General features: G+C 53.7%; 9 protein-coding genes across 9 annotated transcripts; 5 read left to right on the top strand and 4 right to left on the bottom strand.

Annotated features, from left to right (window-relative positions):
- Positions 1-5: 5 nt before the first annotated feature.
- On the bottom strand, positions 6-4,102 carry CLAFUR5_08720 (uncharacterized protein; the record flags this gene model as incomplete). The annotated part of the gene is made up of 2 exons (XM_047907868.1): positions 6-1,177; positions 1,234-4,102. The coding sequence occupies 2 exons, from the start codon at positions 4,100-4,102 to the stop codon at positions 6-8; spliced, it is 4,041 nt and encodes a 1,346-aa protein (XP_047759884.1).
- A 472-nt stretch (positions 4,103-4,574) lies between these two features.
- CLAFUR5_08719 (putative lysosomal cobalamin transporter) lies at positions 4,575-6,453 on the top strand (the record flags this gene model as incomplete). Its single annotated transcript, XM_047907867.1, has 3 exons — positions 4,575-5,115; positions 5,169-6,338; positions 6,392-6,453. 3 exons carry the CDS (start codon positions 4,575-4,577, stop codon positions 6,451-6,453), a joined length of 1,773 nt encoding a protein of 590 aa, XP_047759319.1.
- Positions 6,454-7,299: 846 nt separating this feature from the next.
- CLAFUR5_08718 (Serine/threonine-protein kinase KIC1) lies at positions 7,300-11,057 on the top strand (the record flags this gene model as incomplete). Its single annotated transcript, XM_047907866.1, has 2 exons — positions 7,300-7,639; positions 7,834-11,057. 2 exons carry the CDS (start codon positions 7,300-7,302, stop codon positions 11,055-11,057), a joined length of 3,564 nt encoding a protein of 1,187 aa, XP_047759318.1.
- A 1,014-nt stretch (positions 11,058-12,071) lies between these two features.
- On the top strand, positions 12,072-13,223 carry CLAFUR5_08717 (uncharacterized protein; the record flags this gene model as incomplete). Its single annotated transcript, XM_047907865.1, has 5 exons — positions 12,072-12,245; positions 12,307-12,406; positions 12,460-12,628; positions 12,682-12,980; positions 13,036-13,223. The coding sequence occupies 5 exons, from the start codon at positions 12,072-12,074 to the stop codon at positions 13,221-13,223; spliced, it is 930 nt and encodes a 309-aa protein (XP_047760022.1).
- An 849-nt stretch (positions 13,224-14,072) lies between these two features.
- Positions 14,073-14,867, bottom strand: CLAFUR5_08716 (uncharacterized protein; the record flags this gene model as incomplete). The annotated part of the gene is made up of 2 exons (XM_047907864.1): positions 14,073-14,777; positions 14,823-14,867. The coding sequence occupies 2 exons, from the start codon at positions 14,865-14,867 to the stop codon at positions 14,073-14,075; spliced, it is 750 nt and encodes a 249-aa protein (XP_047759320.1).
- A 1,166-nt stretch (positions 14,868-16,033) lies between these two features.
- CLAFUR5_08715 (Hydrolase pyvD) lies at positions 16,034-16,973 on the top strand (the record flags this gene model as incomplete). The annotated part of the gene is made up of 2 exons (XM_047907863.1): positions 16,034-16,226; positions 16,291-16,973. The coding sequence occupies 2 exons, from the start codon at positions 16,034-16,036 to the stop codon at positions 16,971-16,973; spliced, it is 876 nt and encodes a 291-aa protein (XP_047759322.1).
- Positions 16,974-17,301: 328 nt separating this feature from the next.
- On the bottom strand, positions 17,302-18,056 carry CLAFUR5_08714 (uncharacterized protein; the record flags this gene model as incomplete). The annotated part of the gene is made up of 2 exons (XM_047907862.1): positions 17,302-17,883; positions 17,934-18,056. 2 exons carry the CDS (start codon positions 18,054-18,056, stop codon positions 17,302-17,304), a joined length of 705 nt encoding a protein of 234 aa, XP_047759321.1.
- Positions 18,057-18,597: 541 nt separating this feature from the next.
- Positions 18,598-19,641, top strand: CLAFUR5_08713 (uncharacterized protein; the record flags this gene model as incomplete). The annotated part of the gene is made up of 1 exon (XM_047907861.1): positions 18,598-19,641. One exon carries the CDS (start codon positions 18,598-18,600, stop codon positions 19,639-19,641), a length of 1,044 nt encoding a protein of 347 aa, XP_047760032.1.
- A 1,299-nt stretch (positions 19,642-20,940) lies between these two features.
- Positions 20,941-23,280, bottom strand: CLAFUR5_08712 (Polyadenylate-binding protein-interacting protein 7; the record flags this gene model as incomplete). The annotated part of the gene is made up of 2 exons (XM_047907860.1): positions 20,941-21,111; positions 21,163-23,280. 2 exons carry the CDS (start codon positions 23,278-23,280, stop codon positions 20,941-20,943), a joined length of 2,289 nt encoding a protein of 762 aa, XP_047759323.1.
- Between the last annotated feature and the right edge of the window lie 376 nt (positions 23,281-23,656).

The following is a 23,656-nucleotide window of genomic DNA, read 5'->3' as shown; positions in this document are numbered from 1 at the left end:
CAGTCCTAGAGATAACCCAACCCACCACCCCCAACAACTTCCAAATCACTCCGTATACTCCAGTTATCCGCGCCCGCCCTCCCCAGCACATCAGCTCTCCTCGCTGCGCCCAGCTCATTGATCCTCCTGACGATATTCCCATCCACCACACCTCTTGCTCCTCCAAAACTCTCACTCTCAATCGCACGATACGCACGCGGGTTCAGCGAAGCGGGATGTTCCAGGATCGTTGTAAGGTGAGTCTGCAGCGCTGACAGACGTCGATACGACGACTCATCCAGTGGTGTAATCATCCCAATAGACCCGGTGAGTGAGGTGGTCAGGACATGGAAGAGTGGTGATGACTCTCCTGGCGCATCTCCTGTGTCCCCGTTGGTGAAAGTTTGGTTCTCGCCGAAAGGATTGAGAGAGCTTGGCAGTAGCATCATGTTCGTGGCGAAATGGCCCAGGTGGAAGGTGCTCCTGTGCAACAATCTCATGCCGTTCTGCGACTTCGGGTTTTCCGGGTCATACTGCAGGACATGCAAATCCATATCTGCATCAACGATGAGGATGTAAAGTGCACCGTCGAACGGCAGGAAATCCGCCGCCACCACTTCCATCTGCGTCTTCGGCGCCTTGCCCAAGACAGTCAGTTTGTAAGGTTCTTCTGTGAAGCCGCCGAACCAGAGACCCTTCCAGGCATCGCCGGCAAGCCACATGCCTGACTTGCCGAGCGTCTTCATGGTGGTTGTATGGCATTGTGCATCGAGAAACGCGACAGGCAAACATGTTCCATCCTCCTTAAGGCCGCGGATCATGATCTTCTGACCTTGTCCCGTTCCCACGAAGCCACCAGGGAAGGGAGCAAGGGCTGTGATGGCTCCCTTGGTCTCCTCCCTGGCGTCGAGATGTAGTTGTATGCCACTCTCAGGGCTGTCAGGCTCTGGGACTACGTCGATCAGGTTGAAGACCATGATGGCGCCTTTTGCTGGCATGTCTTCACCACGCATTGCAGCTGTGCTGATCAGGATGCGGAGCTCGTTGTCGTGTGTGAGCTCGGAGACCTCGAGAGGCATGACTTTGAGCGCTGTGATGGCTTCGAGGTATGGCATGTCGTAGCTGCCGATGATGCGATGGGTTTTGGAGGAGACAGTATGGATGCTGTATTGCTTCACCTGTGGTCGGAGTGCGATATCTGCGGTTTATTAGCCGTGAGAACCAAATTATGCCTGTGAAAGAGTCAGGACTTACCATCTTGTCCTCCACCAGATTGTCCTAGATGCCGGTGATCATCCTCCGCAAAGTAAAAGTCGACATCCTTACACGTTGCCACAACGTACACCCCTCTGTTCTCATGATACGCCAAATGGCGGACCTCGAGATCGTCAGGGCCTAAGTCCACTTGCTGCACGCTCCACCCGGTGCCATACCAAGTCGACAACGGCAGATGGTACTCTTCGAGCGACCCATCGACACCTAACGCCGCGAATCCCATTTTGCAGTGATCGAGGTGTATAGGCAAGAGGCTGGCGACGTGATTCGTCTCGTTTGTAATTTTGACTTCTAGCACTCTTGGTAGGCTCGAGGCTTCTTTCACCAGTAGGAGAGGCGGTGATCCTGGTATCGTGACCGCGTTGTACGCACCGATTTCGATGCATCGGAGTGGCGGCGGCCGCGTTGACTCCTCTTGGGCTATCGCTTCATTGTACTTTGGTATGTAAGTGATCGGCACTTTACTGAAGCGGAGATTGGTGTACCAGGCGTCCACTGATGCCGTTGCTGGATGATGGAAGGGTTCGTAGAGCACGAGGTCGTCCAGAGCCGTCCTTGCGAGCACGTACGGCATGTCAACACCGTTCGTGCCCAACTCGACCACGAGAAGCTCAGTAAGAGCTTCTCTAGGCCCAGCGCGCCGTTGCGGCATGTCTGAAGACAACACAGGCGGCAAGTGTGGCAGTGCAGGGGCGTGATACACTGGCTCGAGAGTTGGCAGACTGAAAATGTGCATGCTGCCTTGGGCGCTGAGCAGGAAGAGGACTGGTTCATCTTTGGTAAGGCTACCAGCATGAATCGACCCACTTAGCCATTTCTTCTCTGCGATGTCTCCCTCCCCTTCCAGGGGTTCAATCTCCTTCCCTTGCACCTGCAGGACCTGGACGCTGCTATCGTCACGGATGACAAGCAGGTATGGGTCGCAGAATGAAAGATGTACAATTCCGTACTCTTCGTCTGTTTCCTCGTCGACCATAGGTATGATTTGGCTCAACGCTAAGTCTGCGTCGTAGGTCCGAATCTCCGATCTTCGACACTGTACGATTATGGTATCCTTGGCTAATGTTTGGACATCGATGGTTTCACCCTCGTGTTCGAACTCTTGTGCCGTGCGCTCCATATAACCGACCTCATCAACATCGTATATCTTCGTGTCTTGCCCGTCGTAAGCGAATAGAAGATTATCGTAGCCATCTTCTTCAGGATCGTCGCGTTTCGCATGAACAGCCCATGCGCTCTTGGCGGTACCGAGAGCACTCTTTCGAGCACTTATAGGGACGATATCGCGGTTGAGGCACGATACTCGACTGCTTCTGCCTCGACCGGTACCTAGCATCAATTGAAGCCGGTCTGCTTGTGCTTCGCCTGACCTGCCAAGGCATATGTCGTTGATGGGCCCGAGGGAGTCTAGCTCGTCTTGAATCTGAAAACTTGGGGCCGTTTCCACGACGCCATCCGTGGAAGTAGCACGCTTCTTCGACTCGGGCGCGGCATCGTATAGATCATCGTCGTCATCCTCGACCACCTCTTCCTCCTCCTCGTCGCCAGTTTGTCCCAGCATCTGACCATGCGATCGCTTCTTACTCAGACCAGTGGTATGTCGGCTCCATCGGACCAAGGAAGACGCTCCATCCTCACTTCCAACGAACACCTTGTTATCGTCCACTCTTGCCACGCATGATGGCGCCGCTTTGATAAGATCACCTCCGCTTTCGGAAGCGACTCTCGAAACCTTCAGACCTTGTATACTACGGCCACTTAGTTGGAAGTATATAGTCACGAGCGAACCGTCGTGTAGTACGACCAGCAATTGACGGCTCTCGGCATCCAGAACTTCTACGCTGCATCCTTCAAGTTTGAGGTTCAGGTCTGACTGATCCTCCATTCCACGATCACTCTCCAGCTTGGCAAACTCGTTGACAGCGACGGAATTGACTTTGGCGTTCTGGTCAACGTGCACAAAAGAGTTTGTACCTATCAGAAGCGCACCACCCACAGGTGCTGGCAGACATACGACCTTCCAAAGACTGTTGGGCAGTTGCTTGACGACCTGCAGCTCTGTGGACTCGCCTTGTTCCAACTCGAGTTTGAACATGCGATACTCGAGGACATCCCTGCGCACATTCAGCAATGCGCTCGATCGCTGAACGCTGGACGACAGTATTCCAAGCGTAGACTCGCGGTAGCCATATAGAAATGCCAAATCCACAGTGTATCGTATGTCCTCCAGTAAGGTGCTTAGAGCAAGCACAAAGGATGCCTTGTACGGTGTCTGCTCCACTACCCCATTGACGTTCTGCGCGATCGATTCTGTCCTCTTCACTGTGGCTGACGCGGGCTCTGCATCTTCATCCTCTTCCACTCCCAGCTCATCATCCGGCTGCCTGAAGGGCAACACTGCCAGCTGCCTCGTCCCAAACTTCAACGCCGCGCATCTCCAGTTTGGGTCCACTGTCAGGATATTCTCGCAGTCGGCGAGACTCGGTCCAAAGGGCTGGCTGACGACATTGTCACCTTCATAGTAGTGTATGCTGATCGTGCTGATGCGGTGATTCTCCTGGTCCCATTCGATCAAGCTCAGTTTCGCATCCTTGAAGGCCAGAAGCAGCGCATCGCCTCCTGCCTTGGTATCTGGTAACTTCACCCGCGCGAGATTCGTGATCGTGCCCGATAGTGAATACTCCCCGACAAGCACCAGCTTATCGCGTCCATCAAAGGTCGCGACATTGAAGACCTGCAGCAAGGATGTCTTTGCGACTATGAGATTGTTCGCACCTGCATTCAGGAATGGGAGGGAGAGCGCGTGGGTGACGGCAGTAGGCGGTAGGAGCTCAGTATAGCACTGCATTGTGGTGTGTCTTCCTCCTCTTCATCACTGTTGCTGTCAATGGCCGGTAATTTCACATGCGCCGGATTGTTGTTGGCAGTTGCATCTCTTGACCATCCACGAGTCCACAGCTCCGGGTCATTCGCGCTAGAACGCGTGCAGGGGTGGCACGGCTCCGCGATGACGATGCAACCTTGTTCGCAAGCTCCTCTTCTGGGAAAGAGGGACTGTGCCTTGGTTTTGGCCGGCGACTCCTCTTTCTTCCTTCGTTCCTTCTGCCGATTGCTGCCTGGTGGAAAGAGCAGGTGTAGGAGAGGAAGTCGCTGTGCAGCTGGAAGTCGTGCTGTGAGGAAAGTACAAAGTACATGTAGGCGTCGAAGCCACATTCTGAAACACCACAACCAACAACACCACCGGCTCAAGCTCCGGCGCTTGCGAAACAACTCGAGAGCAAGAGAGGCCGCAGCTTTCCCAGAGAGCAGACACCGACTTGATGGCGCTCATCGAGACCTCCCTCATCTGGGTGACGTACGCCGTCTGCCTAGCCATCATCTTCTTCATATCCGCCATCTTCGTCTTCGTCTACCAGAAGCCCGGCGAGCGAACCGTGGCAGTTACGATAATATGCTGGATCACTGTTCTGGCGCTGCTGGCGACTGTGCTGTTGATGCCAGTCGACATTGCGCTAGTCTCGTCGACGACTGCACGGAAGCTGGGAAGGAAGAAGGATTGGGCGACACCAGACAAAGTCGACGACACAATCCACACGCTCAAGATCGTTTACTACACACTGTACAGCCTCGACGCCGTGCTTTGCCTACTGGTCGTACCTTTTACATACTTCTACTACGAGGCTTACGATGAGGGACAACAGACTGTCGCGGACAGGTTATGGAGTGCTTTCAAGTGGACATTCAGCTTCCTGCTGCTTTGTGTCATTCTGTTCTTGGTCGGCTTCTTCGTGCCAGTAGCCAAGAAAGCAAGAGACGAGCACAAAGATCTGGATTACTTCAAGGACTTGCTGACCGAGAACCGTACGTGTGTGTGGTCCTGCTTGTGGGAACCCAATACTGACGAAACATTACAGACGGTGAACGGGCCTTGACTTTCTCAATTGGTGTGCTCATGCTTGTGGGCACCATTCTTTACTGCCTTTACACGGCACCCGGTCTTGCTCTACTTCCAGTGTCCCTGATCAAATCTGCCCCGAGAGTGTCAGCACCTCAGCTTGCTGAGAACACATCCAGCCAGCTGGCCCAGAACCAGGAACGCCAGAGGCAGCTTGAGTTACGGGGAGAGGGTCGTGAAGGTGGCCTCGATCCCCGTGATCGCCGCGAACTGGAGGCTCTGAACCGCGAGGAGCGCACACTGAGGCGTCGCGAACGACTCGCATCTGAGAACTCTGGTGAAGGTGCCAACTTCTTCATTCGTGTCTGGCTGAAGCTGGAAGCGATCTTCCGTCCACTCAAGCTGATCTTTGGTCTGCTGATTGGAGTCATCACGCTCATCATCTTCGCTAGCATGCTCATCACGATGGTTGACAAGATCAAGAACTCAGTGTGCGGTGTCTCATGCGGCTACCTGCTCGGCAAGACGAAGATCTTCCAGCCCGTCAATGCGCTACTCACACATGCGGCCCGAGTCTTTCCAATCGACTACATCATCTTCTTGCTCCTCACGCTGCTATTCTTCGGCGCAACAGTGGTCGGCCTGGCTACAATTGGCATTCGCATCCTCTGGGTCACCTTGTTCAAGATCAGGAAAGGGCATACGACTCCAAATGCCATGCTCATGGCCACTGTGCTACTCACGCTTATGGTTCTGGCGTTGAACTACAGCTTGGCGATGGTCGTTGCGCCGACGTATGCGACGTTCGGTCCTCAAACGTTCTGCGACCGGCCTTCGCACACTCCTGATCTCCAGCCAGACTGCAGCAAGCACCACAAGGCGATCAGACCATGCTCTGAGCGTACTGACAACCCAGTTGCGAAGATGGTCTGCACGCCAACAGTGATCAGCACTTTCTTGAACCGCATTACGGCCAACTTCCCATACTTTGGTGTGGTCGACTTTTACGCGCAATTTGCCTTCTTGGGCATCTTCATCATCGTCTTTATTGTCACTCTCTTCAGAGTGCCGAAGCTGGATGAAGAACAACTCGATGACGATCTGCGTGAGGAAGAAGAGGAAGGTCTGCTGGCCAGTACTGGACGGAGATTCGGTGCAACTTGGCAAGACATCACCGGAAGACCCAAGGGTGAGTGCACGCTTTGAACATGAACTCCGAAACGCAAAACTGAAAACCTACAGGTGTTCGCAGATCTGACTATGGTGCTGTGAGTAATCGCGACGGAGCTGCGGAGGACGACTAGAGATTGTCTGCAAGCCATCGCGGGTCATCCACCTCGATATCTGAGATGGCCAAAGTCCCACTCGTGGCTTGGGAACATTCTATCCTCAGCTAATGCATCACGATAACGCGTCGACCGAGCCGCTTGACGGGAGTGTCGCAGTTGTGCATGCTCGTTGGCGCTTCGATTGGACTGTGGCAGTAGAACGATACCCTTGCGGCATGGAATAGTAGTTAGCGACGGTTGCTAAGATTGACACAACGACAGATTACATCGACCAGATCTTTGAGATGAACGATCCACTACACGCTCTTCGGCCGTCTTGCACTAGAAGTCTATGGTCAAGGGGTCTCAATAGCTAGCTATCGATGTCTTTGTGTTTTGTTGTTGTGCCAATGCTGAAAAGCCACGTGAGTCGTGCGACAAGGGTTCTGGCACGCTAGTGGCTAGCGGCGGCATACCCGCAAAGTCTGTGCGCAATTCGACCTCAGTCGAGCAAGAGCGTACATTGTAACATCGACATATCTGGTCGTGGCACGGGAGTTTGAGGAGTTACAAAGTGCATTGAAGTCCCTTTCATCTTGATGACATTGAGCTGAAGTGTTGTGAGCCTGTGGATGGCACCTTCCCAACGAGTACAGACTCAATAAGGCCAGATTGTGGCGAGGAAGGATTACTATGCACCTCCATCAACGTCGAGAGATCTTGCGAGCAACTGAGACGACGGAGTATAAGGTTAGCGCGCCTGGTTGAGCGCGCGCGGTGGTCGATCGGGTAAGTCGTGCAGTCCCGCTTGAATACACCCACCCCTCCTTCAACCTCAACTTCACCCATCCTCACGTGCACCCAAACACACCACCCGCAACGATGTCGTTCGCGTGCCCAATTGCGAACACACCGTCCGCCGCCCGTGTGCGGCACGACAGTAAGGTGTCGTCAGGCAGGGCGACGCCGTCACTGGCACGCATCAATACCAACACCTCCGACCCAACCAGCGATGACCAAGCTACTCACTCTTTCAATACAGGTGCATCTGGAAGCTTTGGCAGCAGCTTCGGCCATTATCGGTACGACTCGCAAGTCCTGACTTCACCGGCCAGCGTACAAGGCAGCTTTGGTGCCAGCGGCTTGTCTACTCCGCTGTGGAGCAACGTACAGTCACCGCTCCTCCGCACGCGTACAGAGAGTCGCATTTCGATCAGAGGCTGTAAGTGACTTCACACCCTACTCCGATAGTCATTGCGACTGCGCATCACCTGCGATATGAGCATGTGTATGGCCTAGTATCTGCTCCAGCATCTGCTTTTCCCATGCCAGCGGCCTGGATTTGTTTCTCCGGATCAGCGAGCCTTGCAGATTGAACCGGAGTTTGGGAAGTGATCACTGCTGACTCCTTTGCAGGGGTGAATGAGTTGATTCTCATTCCTGACATTCGATCCAAGTTTGGCAGACGTCGAGCTCAAAAGATCGCGAAAGGAGATCGTCGTGCGAACAAGCCAAAACAAGCCAACCTGCTCGACAAAGAGGGAACGAAGAAGCTCAGTAACTTTTGGGGTCTTGCGGAAGCTTCCAAGGTAGACGACGATCAAGAGTCCTCGGAAGAGGAAGAATCTTCCTCGCCGGAAGTCAGGCTCACCTTCGAACAATTTATTCGACACGACAATACACGTGCCCAAGACGCATCGGAGAACACCATCCGCGCAAGGTTCCATCCTCGACTCAGCTCGGTCTCGGAGCATCGCGTTGTTCGGCACGACTCTGGTGTCGACATCATCATGGACGCTTCACGACTCGATCCAGGCTCGCGCATTATGGCCGACCTGCAAGAAAAGACGCGTAGGGTCAAAGATGCAAAAGACATGTACGAGACCATCGTGCGCAATGCTGAACGCTCAAACACATCCGTGCCCCCATACGAGTTCCTTGAGCTCATTGGTAAAGGCGCTTATGGGCGCGTCTACAAATGCAGAGATAAGCGCAACGGCAATCTGGTAGCCATCAAGATTAGTAATATTGATGACCTGGACTGGGACGCCAACTATGCGATTCAAAATCCGCGGGATGCGAACATCAAGGATTTCAGAAACGAGGTCAGCGTGCTGAAGCAGCTGAGGGATAACAATGTCCCAAACGTGAATGTGATACACGATGCCTTTGATCTGCATTCTCAGCTCTGGATCATTGCCGACTATTGCACTGGTGGCAGTGTGCGAACTTTGATGCGACCTTTCGAGAAGAATGGTAGACCCGCTGGGCTACCGGAGCACTACATTATTGCAATTGCCCGAGAACTCGCAATGGCTCTGAAAGGAATGCATGATCTTCACATCATACACCGCGACATCAAGTGCGCCAACGTGTACATCACAGAAGATGGCGAGATTCAGCTGGGAGATTTTGGCATCGTGGGAAACCTCGAAGACAGCAACGCCAAACGCAAGACCGTCATTGGTACGCCGCACTGGATGCCGCAAGAGATGCTTCTCAAACTTGACAATAGCACCTTGGAAGTGGGATATGGCACTGAGGTCGATATCTGGTCGTTTGGTATCACAATCTTCGAGATGGCAACCGGAGCGCCACCAAACACGAAGGTAGCCGTTGATAGCTTGGGCGATATGCTCAAGCTGTCGGGCCCTCCCCGCCTCGAGAGCGAAGAGTACTCTCCCGATCTACGAGACCTCATTTCGTTCTGCCTCAACCTTGATGCCAAAGCGCGACCTACTGCAAAGGACGTTCTTGAGCACCCCGCGATTTTCAACACAAGCGAGAAGTACCCGACTAGCGGTCTCATTCGTTTAGTGGAGCGCTTCAAGATGTGGGAACACGGCGGTGGCTCTCGTACATCGCTATGGATCGCCGGACCCACGGATCCCAAGATTCAGCTCGAAGGCGAGGATGCGCCGATAGTGGAAGATGTGGACCCGTTGGACGGCTGGAACTTCAGCACATCGGAGGACTTTGACAGAAGGTTTAGTCAGATGCCGATTGTGACTGAACCTCTTGGATTGGAAGCGGCAGAAGCTCAGGCTGGATCCAGGCTGCCGCCATTGAGTACCACCAACCTCAGCGTAGCTGAACGCATCAAGAGAGAGTGGGTCGATAAGTCTGCAACAAGAGGCGAAAAGTCGCTGGCGCCAATCTTTGACCAGAATGTTGGCTACCAGATTGCCACACCAGTTGAGGAACCCAGCCCGTCACCACCATCAGACCTGCCACTGCGGAATTTCACTAGTAATGCTCCAACTAGGGAAAGCATGATCGAGATCGACCTGGATGCAGCCGACCATGGGGGTACAGCCACTTCCACGTTTGCCCTACACATGGATGCCATCAACGAAGACACGGTGAAGCCGGCATCGCGACATCACGACGATGATGAAGATGAAGAGTACCAATATGGTCAGGCTAGCGATTCGAGCAAACGCGACACTATGGCCTGGACATTCCCCCCTGCTGCAGAACCTGCTCCAGTTCTTCGACCATTGGCTCCACAAACGAAGCGTGGCACTATGGACTGGTCTTTCTCGACTGCGGAGCCAGTACAGGCTGATGAGGATGATATCTCATTCGGGCCACCACCATTTCCTGCCAGTGATGACTTGCCACCTGGCTTCCGGCCCGGACTGAAGCACTCTACGACAGAGCCCATAGGCCACTTCGGCGGCGGCGACTATTCGCATAGCATGGGTTCATTAGATCCTTCTCCCCTGCGTAGCTCGGTGTCTTCGATGATTGACCTGGATATGGGCCTCGTTGACCCTCCTATCCGCTTACATGACCCTGCAGACATCATACGGCCTTCGACGGCAAGCTCGACAGCCGGGTCGACGATGACTGACATGACCTCGGGCAATCCCTTCGATCTCGAAGACGACCCGATTCAGAACGAGAGTGATCGCAACCGCTTTTCATATCACAAGCAGTGGACATCGGAAGGCGGGCCTATCAAGAGGCACAGCCACAAAACAATGCAAATGCATTCCCGTGGAACAAGCTTGTCAAGCACTGAGACGGACCCGGAACACTTTCTGTCCTCTAACGGTGGCGTTGACGATCGTCGCCCGTCTCTGCCATTCGGCGCAGACATTGGATTCTCACCGGATGATTCAAACCCTTGGCCGGACTTCTCGAGCTTCAATGGATACGACACAAGTCCAGAGTACATGTCAGCTATGAACGACCTACCACACTTGGAAGACCCTATGCCTTCTATTGAACCTCTCTCTTTCAACGGGAATCCACTCAGCGCCACTGATTCATTTGGGACCGAACTTCCAGTACCTGAGATCGAGTTTCCAGTCATCGAATCTCTTCATACGGACGCTCTGGCAGAAGATGCTGACCCACAAATGCTTATCGACCAGTTTGAGCGCAGTCTGCGAGATCTGGATGGTGCGATTAGCGGTTCATGGCGCGCTTTGCGGCAGTATGCCAACATAGATGGCGACGACGATGACGATCTGATCTCTGACAATGAGAGCGGGTTCGAGAGTATGAAGGAGGAGGATGAAGGCGATGAAGTTGAAGGTCTGGACTTGACTGTCCGTCGCAAACCTCGCAAGCCTGAGCCTCGTTCGCCGTCTAGTGTTACAAGCACTCAGAACGATGACTCTGCAGCTTGATGCTCTTGCACGCATTTACCCCGGCCGCCGGTATTACAGCATCGTTGTTCATTCAGGGGTTTGGCGCATTGGAGGGATCGGCATGGAAGGAGGTTGGCGCGCGAAGCATTACGGCCGTGAGAAGGGCTTACGACCACGAGATACCCAACCACCAGCACTCGTTGGTGGCGGCAGATAGTGTACACTAGTGAGAGACACACGCATAGCATAAGCCAAAGTTAGGCCCAGATTCAAGAAAACCGTTCAGAACATCCCCCTCCCTATGGAGCGGATCATATGCGTACGCAGTGGTGCTCTCGGGCCCGAACAACCACTACCAACCCCCTCGACACCTCTCCACTTCCCCGACCCCCAGTTAGCCGACAGGCCCCCAGTTGCCAATCAATTGCCCATCAGATTTCATCAATGTTGACTATCTTGCACGTCGCCGTTGCGCCTCGGGGAGGGCACATCGGCGGGGCCCCTACCCCTGCCTCGTGAGGGCCCCCCCCCCTCGCACTCGTTGCCGGCTCGAGTGCGCGGAAAAGATAGATGCTAAGGGGTCTTCGAGGTGCAAGGTGAAGTTGTAATGGCAAAGCTCAATCAAATTGTCGGCAATTGGCTGGGGGCCCTTCGGCCAGCTGGGGTCCGGGGAAGTGGTGAGGCGCTCGACATCCCAAAGCAGTGCTATCGATGCGAACCTTTCCAGGATAGTCGCGCGAACGAGAAGGCTGACCCAGCTGATCCTGGCAATCTCCGCGTATTACTGTACACAGACGGGGAAGTTCTACAGGGATCGGGCTGTTATACGTGCCAGGTTCCTGGATTGACCTGATCATGGCTCATCTCCGGAGGAGGTTCGCACTCTCTCACGTACGTATCTTTGTGGAGTTACAGTACCACCACACGACTCGTACGGGCGTACTCGTTTATGGGGAAGGATCTTGGCTGGTGATTTGGCTGGGTGGCTTATCGCGTGTTTGCGTGTTGACATACATCGATGGGATAGGGATTGAACAGTACAGGCGTGCGACAATGGCGATCATCAGTGATGAGAACCCTGTGCGGACGGAGTACCATGTTGCGGCGGATGTGGTGTCGTTGGTGGTGTCGAGTTTGGCGTTGCCGGTTGTGGCGCTTTTGGTGTGGGGGAGGTGGCCGAAGGGTGGGAGGGAGGGGTTGACGGTGGCGACGGCGTTGTGTTTGCTGGTGAGTGGTGTGATGGACCGAGGGATTGGTAAGGCTATGGTTTGCTGATGAGTGATTGCAGTGTTATGTGACGACGTTCTTGTACATCGTCGCGGTGACGTTGATGATGCATGTGCAATGGGAGAGGACGGAGGAGCTGTGTAATGCTATGATGATTGTTTGTGAGTTCAGGTCGAGCTGCTGCGGAGGTATAGAATGGCTGATATTGTGAAAGGCATGCTGTTGCACAACAGCTCCAAGGCGTCAGAATTCGCCTTCTTGATCGAGAGGGCCTATGTCATCTCATGGAAGCGAAAGCCTCGTCGGAAAACGCCAGAGTACGTGTTGAGCAGTCTGCTCATCATACTACCTTACATCGCGACTACCATAGTCGCTATCAGATTGTAAGTCGAGACCACAAAGGACCATGACATGGCACTACTGACGGCTATTACAGTCGCATAGCATACATGGTCAACGCCCAAATCTGCATCATCGGACTGGAGTACTTTGCGATTGGGTCCATGCTCTCAGTCGAGCTACTGGCCCAGCTCGTCCTCACACTGAGATTTCTGGTGCCACTTATTACAGTGCATCGCAAAGGCAATGGGTTGATGCTGCCGCTGAGGAACGCGGTTGTGAGGACTGTGGTTGGATGTGCGATCACGATGCTGTTGAATGTCGCTGTCAAGATATCGCTGCTGTTGTTTGATGGGATGCCGGCTTGGTTGTGCTATCTTGGATGCAAAGTGGAAGGTAAGTGTCGTCTCCGAAGTCTTGAGGTGTGATGGGCTAATTGCTTATTCCGCAGCTCTTTTGGCGGCTTGTGTGCTGCATTGGATCACGAAGCCCGTGCTTGCTGATGAAGAACGGGAAGCCCAGCGGCGGTTTGGTGATGAGTGTGACGATGATTCCAGCGATTCTTCGAAAGAAATGGATCTTCAGGAGATGCTTGGATTACCGGCAGGTGGGCATGCCACTGATAGATCGAAAGAGTAAACTTTAATGAATGACCTGAGGGTTGATGCAGCCTGAATTCTCCTCGCCGAACTTCAGGGACATTGTGCTGTGCGTGAGTCTTAGTTTGCTTCACACTCTTCTCCTTTCTCTTCATCCTTGCTTCTTTCAGCTTGTCGTAGACATTCTGCAATACTTCGATGAGGCTTCGTTGACCTTCACATTGCTGTTGCAGCGCATCGTAAAAGTCCGCACAATCTTGTCACCCAGTAATAACGTCCTGCAAAAGCTCAAGGACGTTCTTAGGTATCTCAATCGGTGGTTTCCAGGAAATGATTAGTTCTGTGTATGTGGCAAGGCCCTTGCTAGAGACTGTACCACTGGAGAGCGACGTTGTGGTGGCGCTGCGGCGACATGATGAAGCTGTAGCCACCAGCCATCTGACAACTCGCGCTTGTGCCTTTTTGTAGAGTGTGTATCGACTGGCGATGTTGATATCTGTCATAATGTAACGTCAGCGCAGTAGACGGATGATGATGAGATCAGAAGGAAGCAGACCCTGAGATGGTACACGAAGCTGAAAGCGTCGGAGAGATGGAAAGAAACCACAAGAGTCGTCTGCGGATTTCATCGTGCTTTGGAGCATGTTCCAAGGTCGGACAATGACAAAGTCGGATGAACGCAAGCCTGAGATGCAAGGCGTCCACTAGGACTTTCTCCAATCGCCAACATCACAGCTTGGAAGCCCAGTGGCACAGGTCTGCCGCGGGTAGATGAGAAAAACCGGGGAACGCATGGATAACTGCAAGCGCATGCCATAATACACATGCTGCAATTGATGGTGCCGTCGTTGTAGTGAGTAGTACACCCAAAGCGCTGTCCCTGAAGCACTCAAGACTTCACAGCCTCCACAACGCCAGCAGTAGCATGAATATTACCCGCAGACCCTCTCTTCACACTGTCCAGCGACCAGACAAAAGCATCGCCCTCCTTCTCAAGATCAGGTCTTCGATCAATTGACTCCTGCAGTTCTACAAGTCTAGCATCGCCATGAACATCATCATCGGCGAACTTGTAGGTTCTACACTTCGCATTTGACCACATCCTCGTCATCTGTTTCCCCTCTGCATTCACATTGCCAGCTACGAAGTGCGCAAAGGACCCATGCGTGACTAGGACAATGTTCTTCTCCGGTCGACCTTTGAGGACGTTCCTGAGATGCAACGCGCGCTCGATCTGAGACACTCCATCTGTGTCGAACTGGCCCTTGTTGCTGTGCCAATATGGAAAAAGCTCGAGCCGTGATGTATCAATGAGATCGCCGAAAGTGTCCTTCAGCTGTTCTTCAGAAGACCCGGTGTCCATTGGCTCGTTTGACGATTCTTGTGCGAGAGGCATAAGCAAGATCTTGTGTCCGCGAGCTACCACCGGCGCGAAGGAGGTTTGACAAGTCTGTATAGTGCGCTTCATTGGACTGGCCATCAGGAGATCGATCTTGTCGTGCTCTGAGAATTGGGAGCATAGTTCGCGGCATTGTTCTTGGCCTTTCTCAGTGAGAAATGGGTCGTGGATGCCTTCGCCGCCTTTCGAGCAGTTCTGTGGAAGTCAGCAAGTAGTGTCTTCGATGGAGCACGGACGAACATGAAAGCCTTCTGCGTGGCGCACGATGTGGACTTTGGGCGGCATTGTTATATTTTTGGGCGAGGTCCTGTGGTGGTTGGCTTGATGGCAGTGCGTGACGGATTACCACCATCTCATCAAGCTGGTCGTAGCTTCTTGTATCCTGCCCGAACATGCTGCCAAGCACAGTCCACGACCTCCAGTAACCAAGGTTTGGTAAGCTCGATCTGCTCTACGCTCAGCCATGCGATCGTGGACCAGTGGTAGTCGCTTCGAAGCGTTTCGGTACTTTCCAGAGTTCTGCTACTCCGCGGACGGCATTCGTTCTACCAGCCAGTGGGTCCGGTACTGTCGGCGAACCTGTACTGTACCTGGTTACAAGTCTTGCCATTGAAGCTTGAATTTAGGCTTCTTCACCGTGTGGCCAGACGTCAGAGGCTTCTCGAAGCTCTTTATGTACCGACTTTTCCGCATTTAGGCCTCGTTCCAGCGAGTGTTAAAGGGCTGAGCTAAAGCTACGCCATGCACTCCAGCGTCTTGTACCTGCTAGCGAGAAGGGCATCTGTCACGCCTCGATCGATCGGAGTAGGTCCCTGCGGGCATGGAACATGATTGGGGTCTTCTCGCCCACTGGAGATGAGGTCGGGACCTCATACGAATAATCGAATAGATTGAAATGCGCGCGCTTGAAGGTATAGAAGGGCCACAACGACACGGTGCACGATTGAGGAATGCGATATCAGGACGAAGCAAGAACACGATGTCGACGACGCTGAGGTCGTGTTATCTCAGCTAAAGCAGCCAGACTGACGCTAAACTACTTTCGCCACCTCGCCACAGGGCCCGAAGCCTCCTCTGCAGCACCTCGCTTCCTTCAACACATCCATCGGACATCCCCAACTTCCAAATGCCGACCACCACCACTGCCAAGGCCGGCACCAGCTCCAGCACACTGCAATCTACGAAAGCACGAGATCCCCAGTGATGCAATCGAAGCGGGCAGTGAACCTTCGCACTGCACGATAACATGCCGCTATAGGTGAGACCTTCGCACGTGCATCTCTATTCAGCCTAGATTACACCTTGGCACGACGCAAGGTCGAACGCGATCTGCATTGTTCATCGTAGCAACGCGGCCGAACAGGTGCGGAGATAACGATGGTGTAAATGTGATAGTCGTGATGATATCTTGTCCTTGAGTCCTTGTTTGCCTCCATACTTTGACCATAACAATGAAGTCAACATTCATCCAGATAGCTGCTGCGTTGCTCGCCACCACGTCCAATGTGCTGGCACATGGAGAGCCGGACTTGCGTCATGAGCATGCTGGAGATGTGTTCAGCAAGACACATGGTGGATCCTGGCACTTGAATGGTGTGCTTCATAACGGGAATTCTACCGGGCAGACCAAGTCTATTGGTGGAGGTGAGTCGATTTACATCGTGTACTTGATGCGGTCTCTGACTCAACCGCTGACTTCGTTCTCCAGAAACTCTGTACCTCGCATATCCACGAGGATATGGCCGGAAAACAAAGACCGACACAGCGATCTTGTACCTGACCGACATCTTCGGCAATGCGCTGGTGAACAATCGCCTTCTTGCGGACAGTCTTGCGAAGGCTGGCTATCTAGTGGTAATGCCAGATCTATTCCGTGGCGATCCAGTCCCGGCCGATGCTCTGAGTGATCCCAACTCGACCTTCAACATGACTGCATGGCGAGCGCATCATCCACAAAGTCAGGTCGAGACCATCATCGAGTCTGCGATCAACTCCACGCGCGGCGAGCTGGAGGCCGAAAAAGTTGCTGCAGTTGGGTATTGTTTTGGTGGCAAATATGTCGCTCGTTTCCTGGCTGAAGGACGTGGTGTCGATGCTGGCTTTACAGCACACCCATCTGCCGTTCTTGCCGAAGAATGGGAAGCTATCGCAGGGCCCATCAGTATTGTCTTCGGTGATCTCGACGCTTCAAACACGCCAGAGAACCGGACCAATATCGAATCGATCTTCTTTGAAGGCAACAAGACATATCAGACCTCGCTTTATGCCAATGCTGAGCACGGCTTTGCTGTGCGGACGAACTTGACAGATAAGAAGAAGGCGTTCGCTCAAGAGAGTGCCTACTTCCAGGCTGTAAGATGGTTTGATGCGTGGGTCAAGGATGATGAGTAGAGCATGTCTGTGGTAGACGAGCACAGTAGCCTGCTTCAATCATTAGCACAGCTCCGCTACAGGAACGAGAACGCCAGAAGGAAGGGTTTTGCAGTCAGAGAGAAGATTAGACAGTCGACAGCAGCCGCTCAAGCACTGCCTGGGTAAGTGCCAATGACCGAACCCGAATGCAGAAATCTTGTTAAGCTTTCCGTCTAAGGATGACTATGTTTTCTCATCATGTGCTGTGGGAGAGGATGAAAGGGACTTTCAACTTACGTAGAATGTTGTTTCGATGTATCGCCAGTCGTGCCCATTTTTGGTAAGTTAATTGCTCTTCATGAAAGGCCTAGTAGTCCAGATCAACAGGCTCAGTTTGTTGGTCATCCATCTCGCGGGCCATTCGGCGTTGTGTAAGCGAGCCATGCTCAGGGTCGACATCTCCGACATAGGCCTCCCATTTGCGCTTGTGTCGTCGATCGTATGGTACCTCCTCTTCCCTTTGTCTCTTTCGTGTCGCAGATGATGCGGTCGTGTCGCTGCGCGAGTTGCTGGAGGTTCTTCGAGCTGGTTGCTTCGGCGGTGAAAGATGCTCTTTTCGCTTCACCGTAGCGTAAGCAAGCAAGTCATCCTCCAAACTCGAGACATCAGATACTGGCGACATCGCGCGCTCTGCCTTGTCTTCTCCCTCTTCTTCTTCATCTTCATCTTCGGCTCCTTCTTCCTTCTGCTCTTGCTTCATCTGCCACAACTCGGTCCTGCGAAAGATCGCGATCTGTTCGTCGGTAAGGGTTCGCTTCACACCATCGTCGTAGTAGCCAAGCTCGTCGTCAAGAAGAGGTCCCTTAATGGCAGTCTCCTTGTCGATGAACCAGTTCTCCGGTGCAGTGTCATCGCCGAAGTGCTTGAATTGAAAAGCTAGGAGATCGTCCTTACCTTGAGTCAGTACTTACCTCTGTCATCTGTGCAAGATTCAGTTACCTCTGACACTCTCGGCAGTGAGGCCTCGAACTTCTGGCGAGCCCTCAAAGCCTTCTTGTATGCCTGCTTTTGCTTGGCTCTTTTGATGTTGGCACGCTTCGAGGCTCCTTGACCGCCCGCCATGCTGCGGAAAGCCCTACTGGTGAACGTCGCTCATGCTGTTGTCGATGACAGTGGTAACTCGTTGGTGTTCATATGGTCGCGCGGGACGTGAAAGAGAAAGGATGATTTCAACGCGTCTGCGAAGGAAATCGCGAAGAGCACTTTAGGTTAGTGCCGATCTGTGCATGAACGGCGGTATCCGCAAGATCTAGCGTGGCTGACAGAGATCCACCACGTCACTCCAAAGTCTAAATGTCTCGCAGTGCTGTCTGCTCTGGGCAACGGGCAAAACATACGCCCGACAGGCTCGCGGTGAGCGAACATGTCATCGTCACTGCTAAAATCCTATGAAAGTCGCCGACTTCTTTATAGCCTTGCCCACTGCCTCTTGTACCATTAATCTGACAGCATTCCCGGGGCGAGGCATCGGGACCACAACACTGGAAACTACATCGCGTCTAGAAGAGCAGTAGACGTGCCCGTGTCCCATCAGAGAGGATAACATACACCCAAGAACCCCTTCAAAAAGACGGCCTGAGCGAAAGCTCACACCACCGCCACCATGCCTATACACGACCCAGTCCATGTGCTGGACAACTACTACCTAGCCATAACATTCCTCATAACAGTCGCCTACCAACTCATTGGCTTCGCCTTCGCCTTCAGCTTCAAGTTCGACAAATTGACCGACTTCATGGGCGGTAGCAATTTCGTCCTTCTGGCCATCATCACCCTAGCGATGGGAGGCTCCACCAACGCCCGCCAGATCATCACATCCCTGATGATAATGCTCTGGGCGGCACGATTGTCAGGGTTCCTGCTATTCAGAATCTTGAAGACCGGCAAAGATGACCGCTTCGATGACAAACGCGACAAATTCTTCCCCTTCCTCGGATTCTGGGTCTTTCAGATGTTCTGGGTCTGGACCGTCTCTCTGCCCGTAACACTGTTGAACTCACCCAACATCCTGCAATACCGCCAACCCTCCTTCGGCAAAGCGACCGACATCATCGCGATAATCTTCTTCGTCGCTGCTTTCTCCATGGAAGCAATCTCGGACATTCAGAAGTACCGCTTCAAGCAGGGACCAGGCAAGCAACCTGGCGCGGTCTGTAATGTGGGCTTCTTCAAGTACAGCCGCCATCCCAATTACGCCGGCGAAATCCTCACGCAGGTTTCGATCTACATGATCGCTGTCACGCCACCAGCCTACGGAACAATTCCCAAAGGAACAGGCGCGTACGCCGCACTCTACGCTTCATGCGTGGGCTTCATCTTCCTCACAGTGCTGCTCATGTTCGTATCCGGCTTGACGCTGCAAGAGCGGCCTGGCGCGAAGAAGCGGTACGAGAAAGTGACAGGATGGCCGGAGTATGAGAAGTATCTGCATGATACCAGCATTCTCATTCCAATGCCGCCGCAAATTTGGAGCAGGCTGCCGGTGTTCATTAAGAGGACAGTGGGACTTGAGTTTTCTATCTATGTCTTTGACCCCGCAAAGCATGCGGACCAGGACAAGGTACAGCAGAATCAGGCTGAGGAGGGGAGGAACCAGAGTGAGGCCGCAACGAATGGTGACAGGCAAAGTGGCGAGCCGCTTCGCTGAGAAAGCGTGATGAAAGGAGACAGGGACATTTGGAATTGTGTTCTGCGCATCTTGGAGCGTTTAGCGAAATGTACGAAGCCATAGACCACTGATGTAATGACCGCGATTTCTTCCCACGCTCATTTCGTAGATCAATGATCTCTGACCCATGCCTGATGTCCTCCTTCCAACGCACATACATACAATACCCCATCGGCTCCAGAGACCTCAAGCGTTCAGCGAGTGTGTCATAATGATCCCATCCATAAAGCCCCTTGACCTCACCCTCACCCTCACCCTGTGGTACATGTTGGGGCCGATCCAGTCGGACATGATGGGCTTGAGGGCTTGGTGAGTTTGTCGAGTGTGTAGGATAGAATCTCCTGGTGCTGGCAGGTGGAACTGGGTAGATGTTCTGATCTCTGAAATAGAGCCCCATCGGTGGCGGGGAATTGAAGGGTTTATATGCCTCTGACTTAGCAACATCGAGCTCGCGAATGGGATCCATGGCTCCAACATGCCGTAATCCAGCACAATCAAGTTCAACGACACCCACCTCTCCACGCCGTACCTCCCTGTAGCTCCTACCCCAACGCTCAACACCCACCCAACACAGCAGCAACGAAGCAGCTCACGCTAGAGTATCCTGCATCGTGCATCGTGCCCTCCCCACCGTCTCCGTGTACACACCACCCTCTCACAGGCCAGCAGACCTCAACGAAGCTACACCACCTCCCATCCGCGCCTCCATCCATCACTACACAGCACCTTCACCACGTCGTAGAGCCGCACACATTGGCCGGGAGTGGTGCAAGACTGCACTGTTGTAGCAAGACCCATAGCCCCCAACATCCAGCACTCCTCCCATGGCTCAAAGCTATAAAATGCAACTGCAACTGCTCTGCCAGATGACCCGCAGATCGGCCTCGTATCCACACTAAACATGCAGAGATGCAACCGGTAAGATCTTACACGTATCATGGTGTGATCCCCATCACTGGTCCACACCTAGAAAGCACCTGCACCCATGAAGTCGCTCGGGGCCCCGATCTTGCATCCTTCATGCATTGGCCCGTCGGAGCGATCAGTGGCGGTGGTGGTCATCGTCTGTGGCACTTGTTCAGCCTGGCTTGTGATTTTCCTCGGGTAAGAGATTTCACGAGAGGATGGTGTCCTTCTTCGGGGAGCTCAGGTAGCTACTCAGGGAGCTCTAGCACTCCTTATGCGACTAGGAAGCAATTAGCGTACCTATTTTATTCTGCAATAGCTGGGAGTCGTTGTTGTTGAGAATTTCTTTTTGATTTGCTGCATTATCAGGTCTTAACTACCGTCTTCATCACTGAACTCAACATTCGCGAGACGTTGTGGCGGCGCCTTGCGTGGATCTTCCGTGGCCGTGACTACCTTGGTGTCCTTGTTGGCTGTCTCCTCCAATGCAACAGCGCTATCCTCTGCCTTTCTCGTTGCGGTGTCCTTGTCGAAGGATGTGGGCTGCAAAGATGTTAGTCACTTAGTCGTACATCGTTTCGGTAAGCCACTTACATCTATACCTAGGATTCCGCCAACATTATTGCGATCCCCTGGTACTGAGAACTCCCGGAACGCATATCGCCACTCGTTCAAGAATTGGCGGATAGCTTTGCCGACCTTGTCCTTACCGTTCTTCGAGTGGTGACCAGTACCACAAATGGCGTAGACCGGTCGCGAGCTAGACTTCTGCTCTCTTAGGCAGTCAGATAGGTACTGAACGGCTTCATCTGGGTGGAGTCCGTGGAGATCAACGTAAAGCTCCTTGCTGCCAGTACCAGCAGCCAGGTTCTTGTTTCGCTCCTCGTACAGCGCACGAGCTGCCTCGCGGTGCTTTTCGCGCATTAGGGCATTCTCATTCTGACCGCGTAAAGAGAGTGCTTTCGCTCCACGAGCATCGTTACGATTCCATGCCTGAGCAGCGGATTGGAGGAACTTGTTGCGAAGTCCGCCATGCTTGAATGCCTCCTGCCGAGCTTTCATGTAAGAGTTGTTGACCTTGTCGCCAGTCTCGAGCCATGGGATCTCACGTGGTGCGGGGATAGCCATGGCTGCCGCCGAGTTCTCGCGGGTGGATGTGAAAGAACGATTGTTCCTCAAACCTCGTCGCATCGCATCACGGGCGTTCACCGGACCAGGAGAGGGTGACATGCGGACCACATCAGCGAGGCTGCCTGGCTGTTGAACGGGCGGCCCGTGATTGTGGTGACCATGTCCACCTCTCTTGCCGTGATGGCGTGTGCCGACTGGCTTGTTAGCTGCGGAGCCAAGAGATGGAAATGCCTCGTCGTCCTGAAAGTTGACCTGCTGGCTTGGTGTCACTGCGCGAGAGGTGTGTCTGCTTGTAGGCCGTGAACTGGGTCGGCTGCCATGCCTCGGTCCTGTAGGAACAAATGAAGGGAACAGTCCAGGCGGAACTTGAGCGAATGTCTGCTGCTGCTGTTGTAGCGCTGCATCTAGGGTACTCGGATCTACACTTTCGCTGTCTTCATACGGATTACTAGTCGTCGGCTGAAGCGCCGGAAAGCTGTCGTAGTCTTGGAGCTGAAAGTTGGGTGCAAAGTGCTGCGGAGTGGCCGCGCCGCTCTGGCTGAGGTTCATCTGCTGCAACATTATGGAAGGATCATGTGAAAAGAGGCAGCTTGTGCCTGCAAGACAGTTGCCTTGAAGCCAGTACTTGCAGATGTGGTTCTGGACCTCGTGCGCAAAGCGACAGTCTGCGCGAGCGCACTGTCCACTTGCTAGCCAGTAGCGACAGACGGTCGGCGATTTCTGCTGTCCAGCTGGCGTGACTGGTCGCGATGACGGAGACATGCTCTTGCCTATCAGAAAGGTGCGCGCTTGCTCCTGCTGCTCCTGTATCGCTGCAGCCATAGCATCGGGGCTCATGCCTTGCGCCCCCATCAGCGAGTTGACGGTGTGGCTAAGATCGTATCCATTCACTTCCAAGATCTGTTCTAGCTCTTGATCGCTCTTGTTGTCCTGCAGAATTGATCGTAGCATATCGTAGGTACTCATCTGCGCCGTGTAGGGCGTCATGAACTCGGAAGAGTTGGCAAAGCCCGAGTCACCAAAGCTGGTGTTGCTACTCGCATCGTCGTTGACCAGCCAGTCTACGGTGTCGCTGCCATAGTCGCCATAATTCTCTGTGTTGGGAGACGAGTCGCTGAATTGGTAGGCACTCAGTCGCGGGCTGTGGGGTATGACGGGTGTCGCCAAAGGAAGTCGCGGTGAGGGTTTCGGCGAGGAGAAAGGCGATCCGACAGTCTGAGACTTTGTCCTGGCGAGTGCTGGCGGTGTTAGACCGAAGCCAGGCGGCACAGAGGGTGTGGCCGTGGAGGCTCGAGGTGAGCTTGTGCCGGGGGTGGGCGTTGCTGCGCGCTGAATCCACGGTGCTGGCGATCGCGAGCGCACAATGTTCGCTGCTCGTGCTGGCGGTGGCGATTTCTTGTTGTCACTTGCGGTCTTCCACTGCCACATAACGCCCAGGACCGCATCTTCGAGAGCTCGGCCTTTGAGCGATGTGGGCTCGCTGCTCAGCAGATCCTCGAGCGCATCCGTCTTCGCCTCTTCCTCCAGATCGTCATTGTCGAGAACAGGGCGGCACAGGTCGTAGATCTTCTCGGAGACCATCTTGTCGGTGGTGGATGGGTGTAGGGTGGGTTTTCGTGGCTGGGGTCACTGCGGAGGCCGGCTGCGCATTATCATGGAGATGGAGGTGAAGGTGGAGGTGGAGGTGTCGCGGGCTTTCCAGCTGGGCTGATGCGTGCAGAGCGAGTGTGTGACTGGGGAGAGGCTCAGCTTGTGTTGGAGACAGTAGCGGTGGAATTAGTGAGGCGAATACCCAGGTAGTGTGTTGTTGATGTAATGCAATCAACAGATGACTAGTAGGCCCTGGCATCTGACGCTGACAGCACCACCCTGCTGCTACTGCTCCCGCGATTGTGGAGTCGCCTCGCTTCCTGCCGCCACCGCCCGTGCGCTGTTGGCGGAACAAGAACAAGACGGT

Source organism: Fulvia fulva, chromosome 3, assembly GCF_020509005.1.
Source record: "Fulvia fulva chromosome 3, complete sequence".
Classification (NCBI taxonomy): domain Eukaryota; kingdom Fungi; phylum Ascomycota; class Dothideomycetes; order Mycosphaerellales; family Mycosphaerellaceae; genus Fulvia; species Fulvia fulva.
The sequence above is the reverse complement of the archived record's forward strand: the minus strand, read 5'-3'. Positions and strand labels throughout refer to the sequence as shown.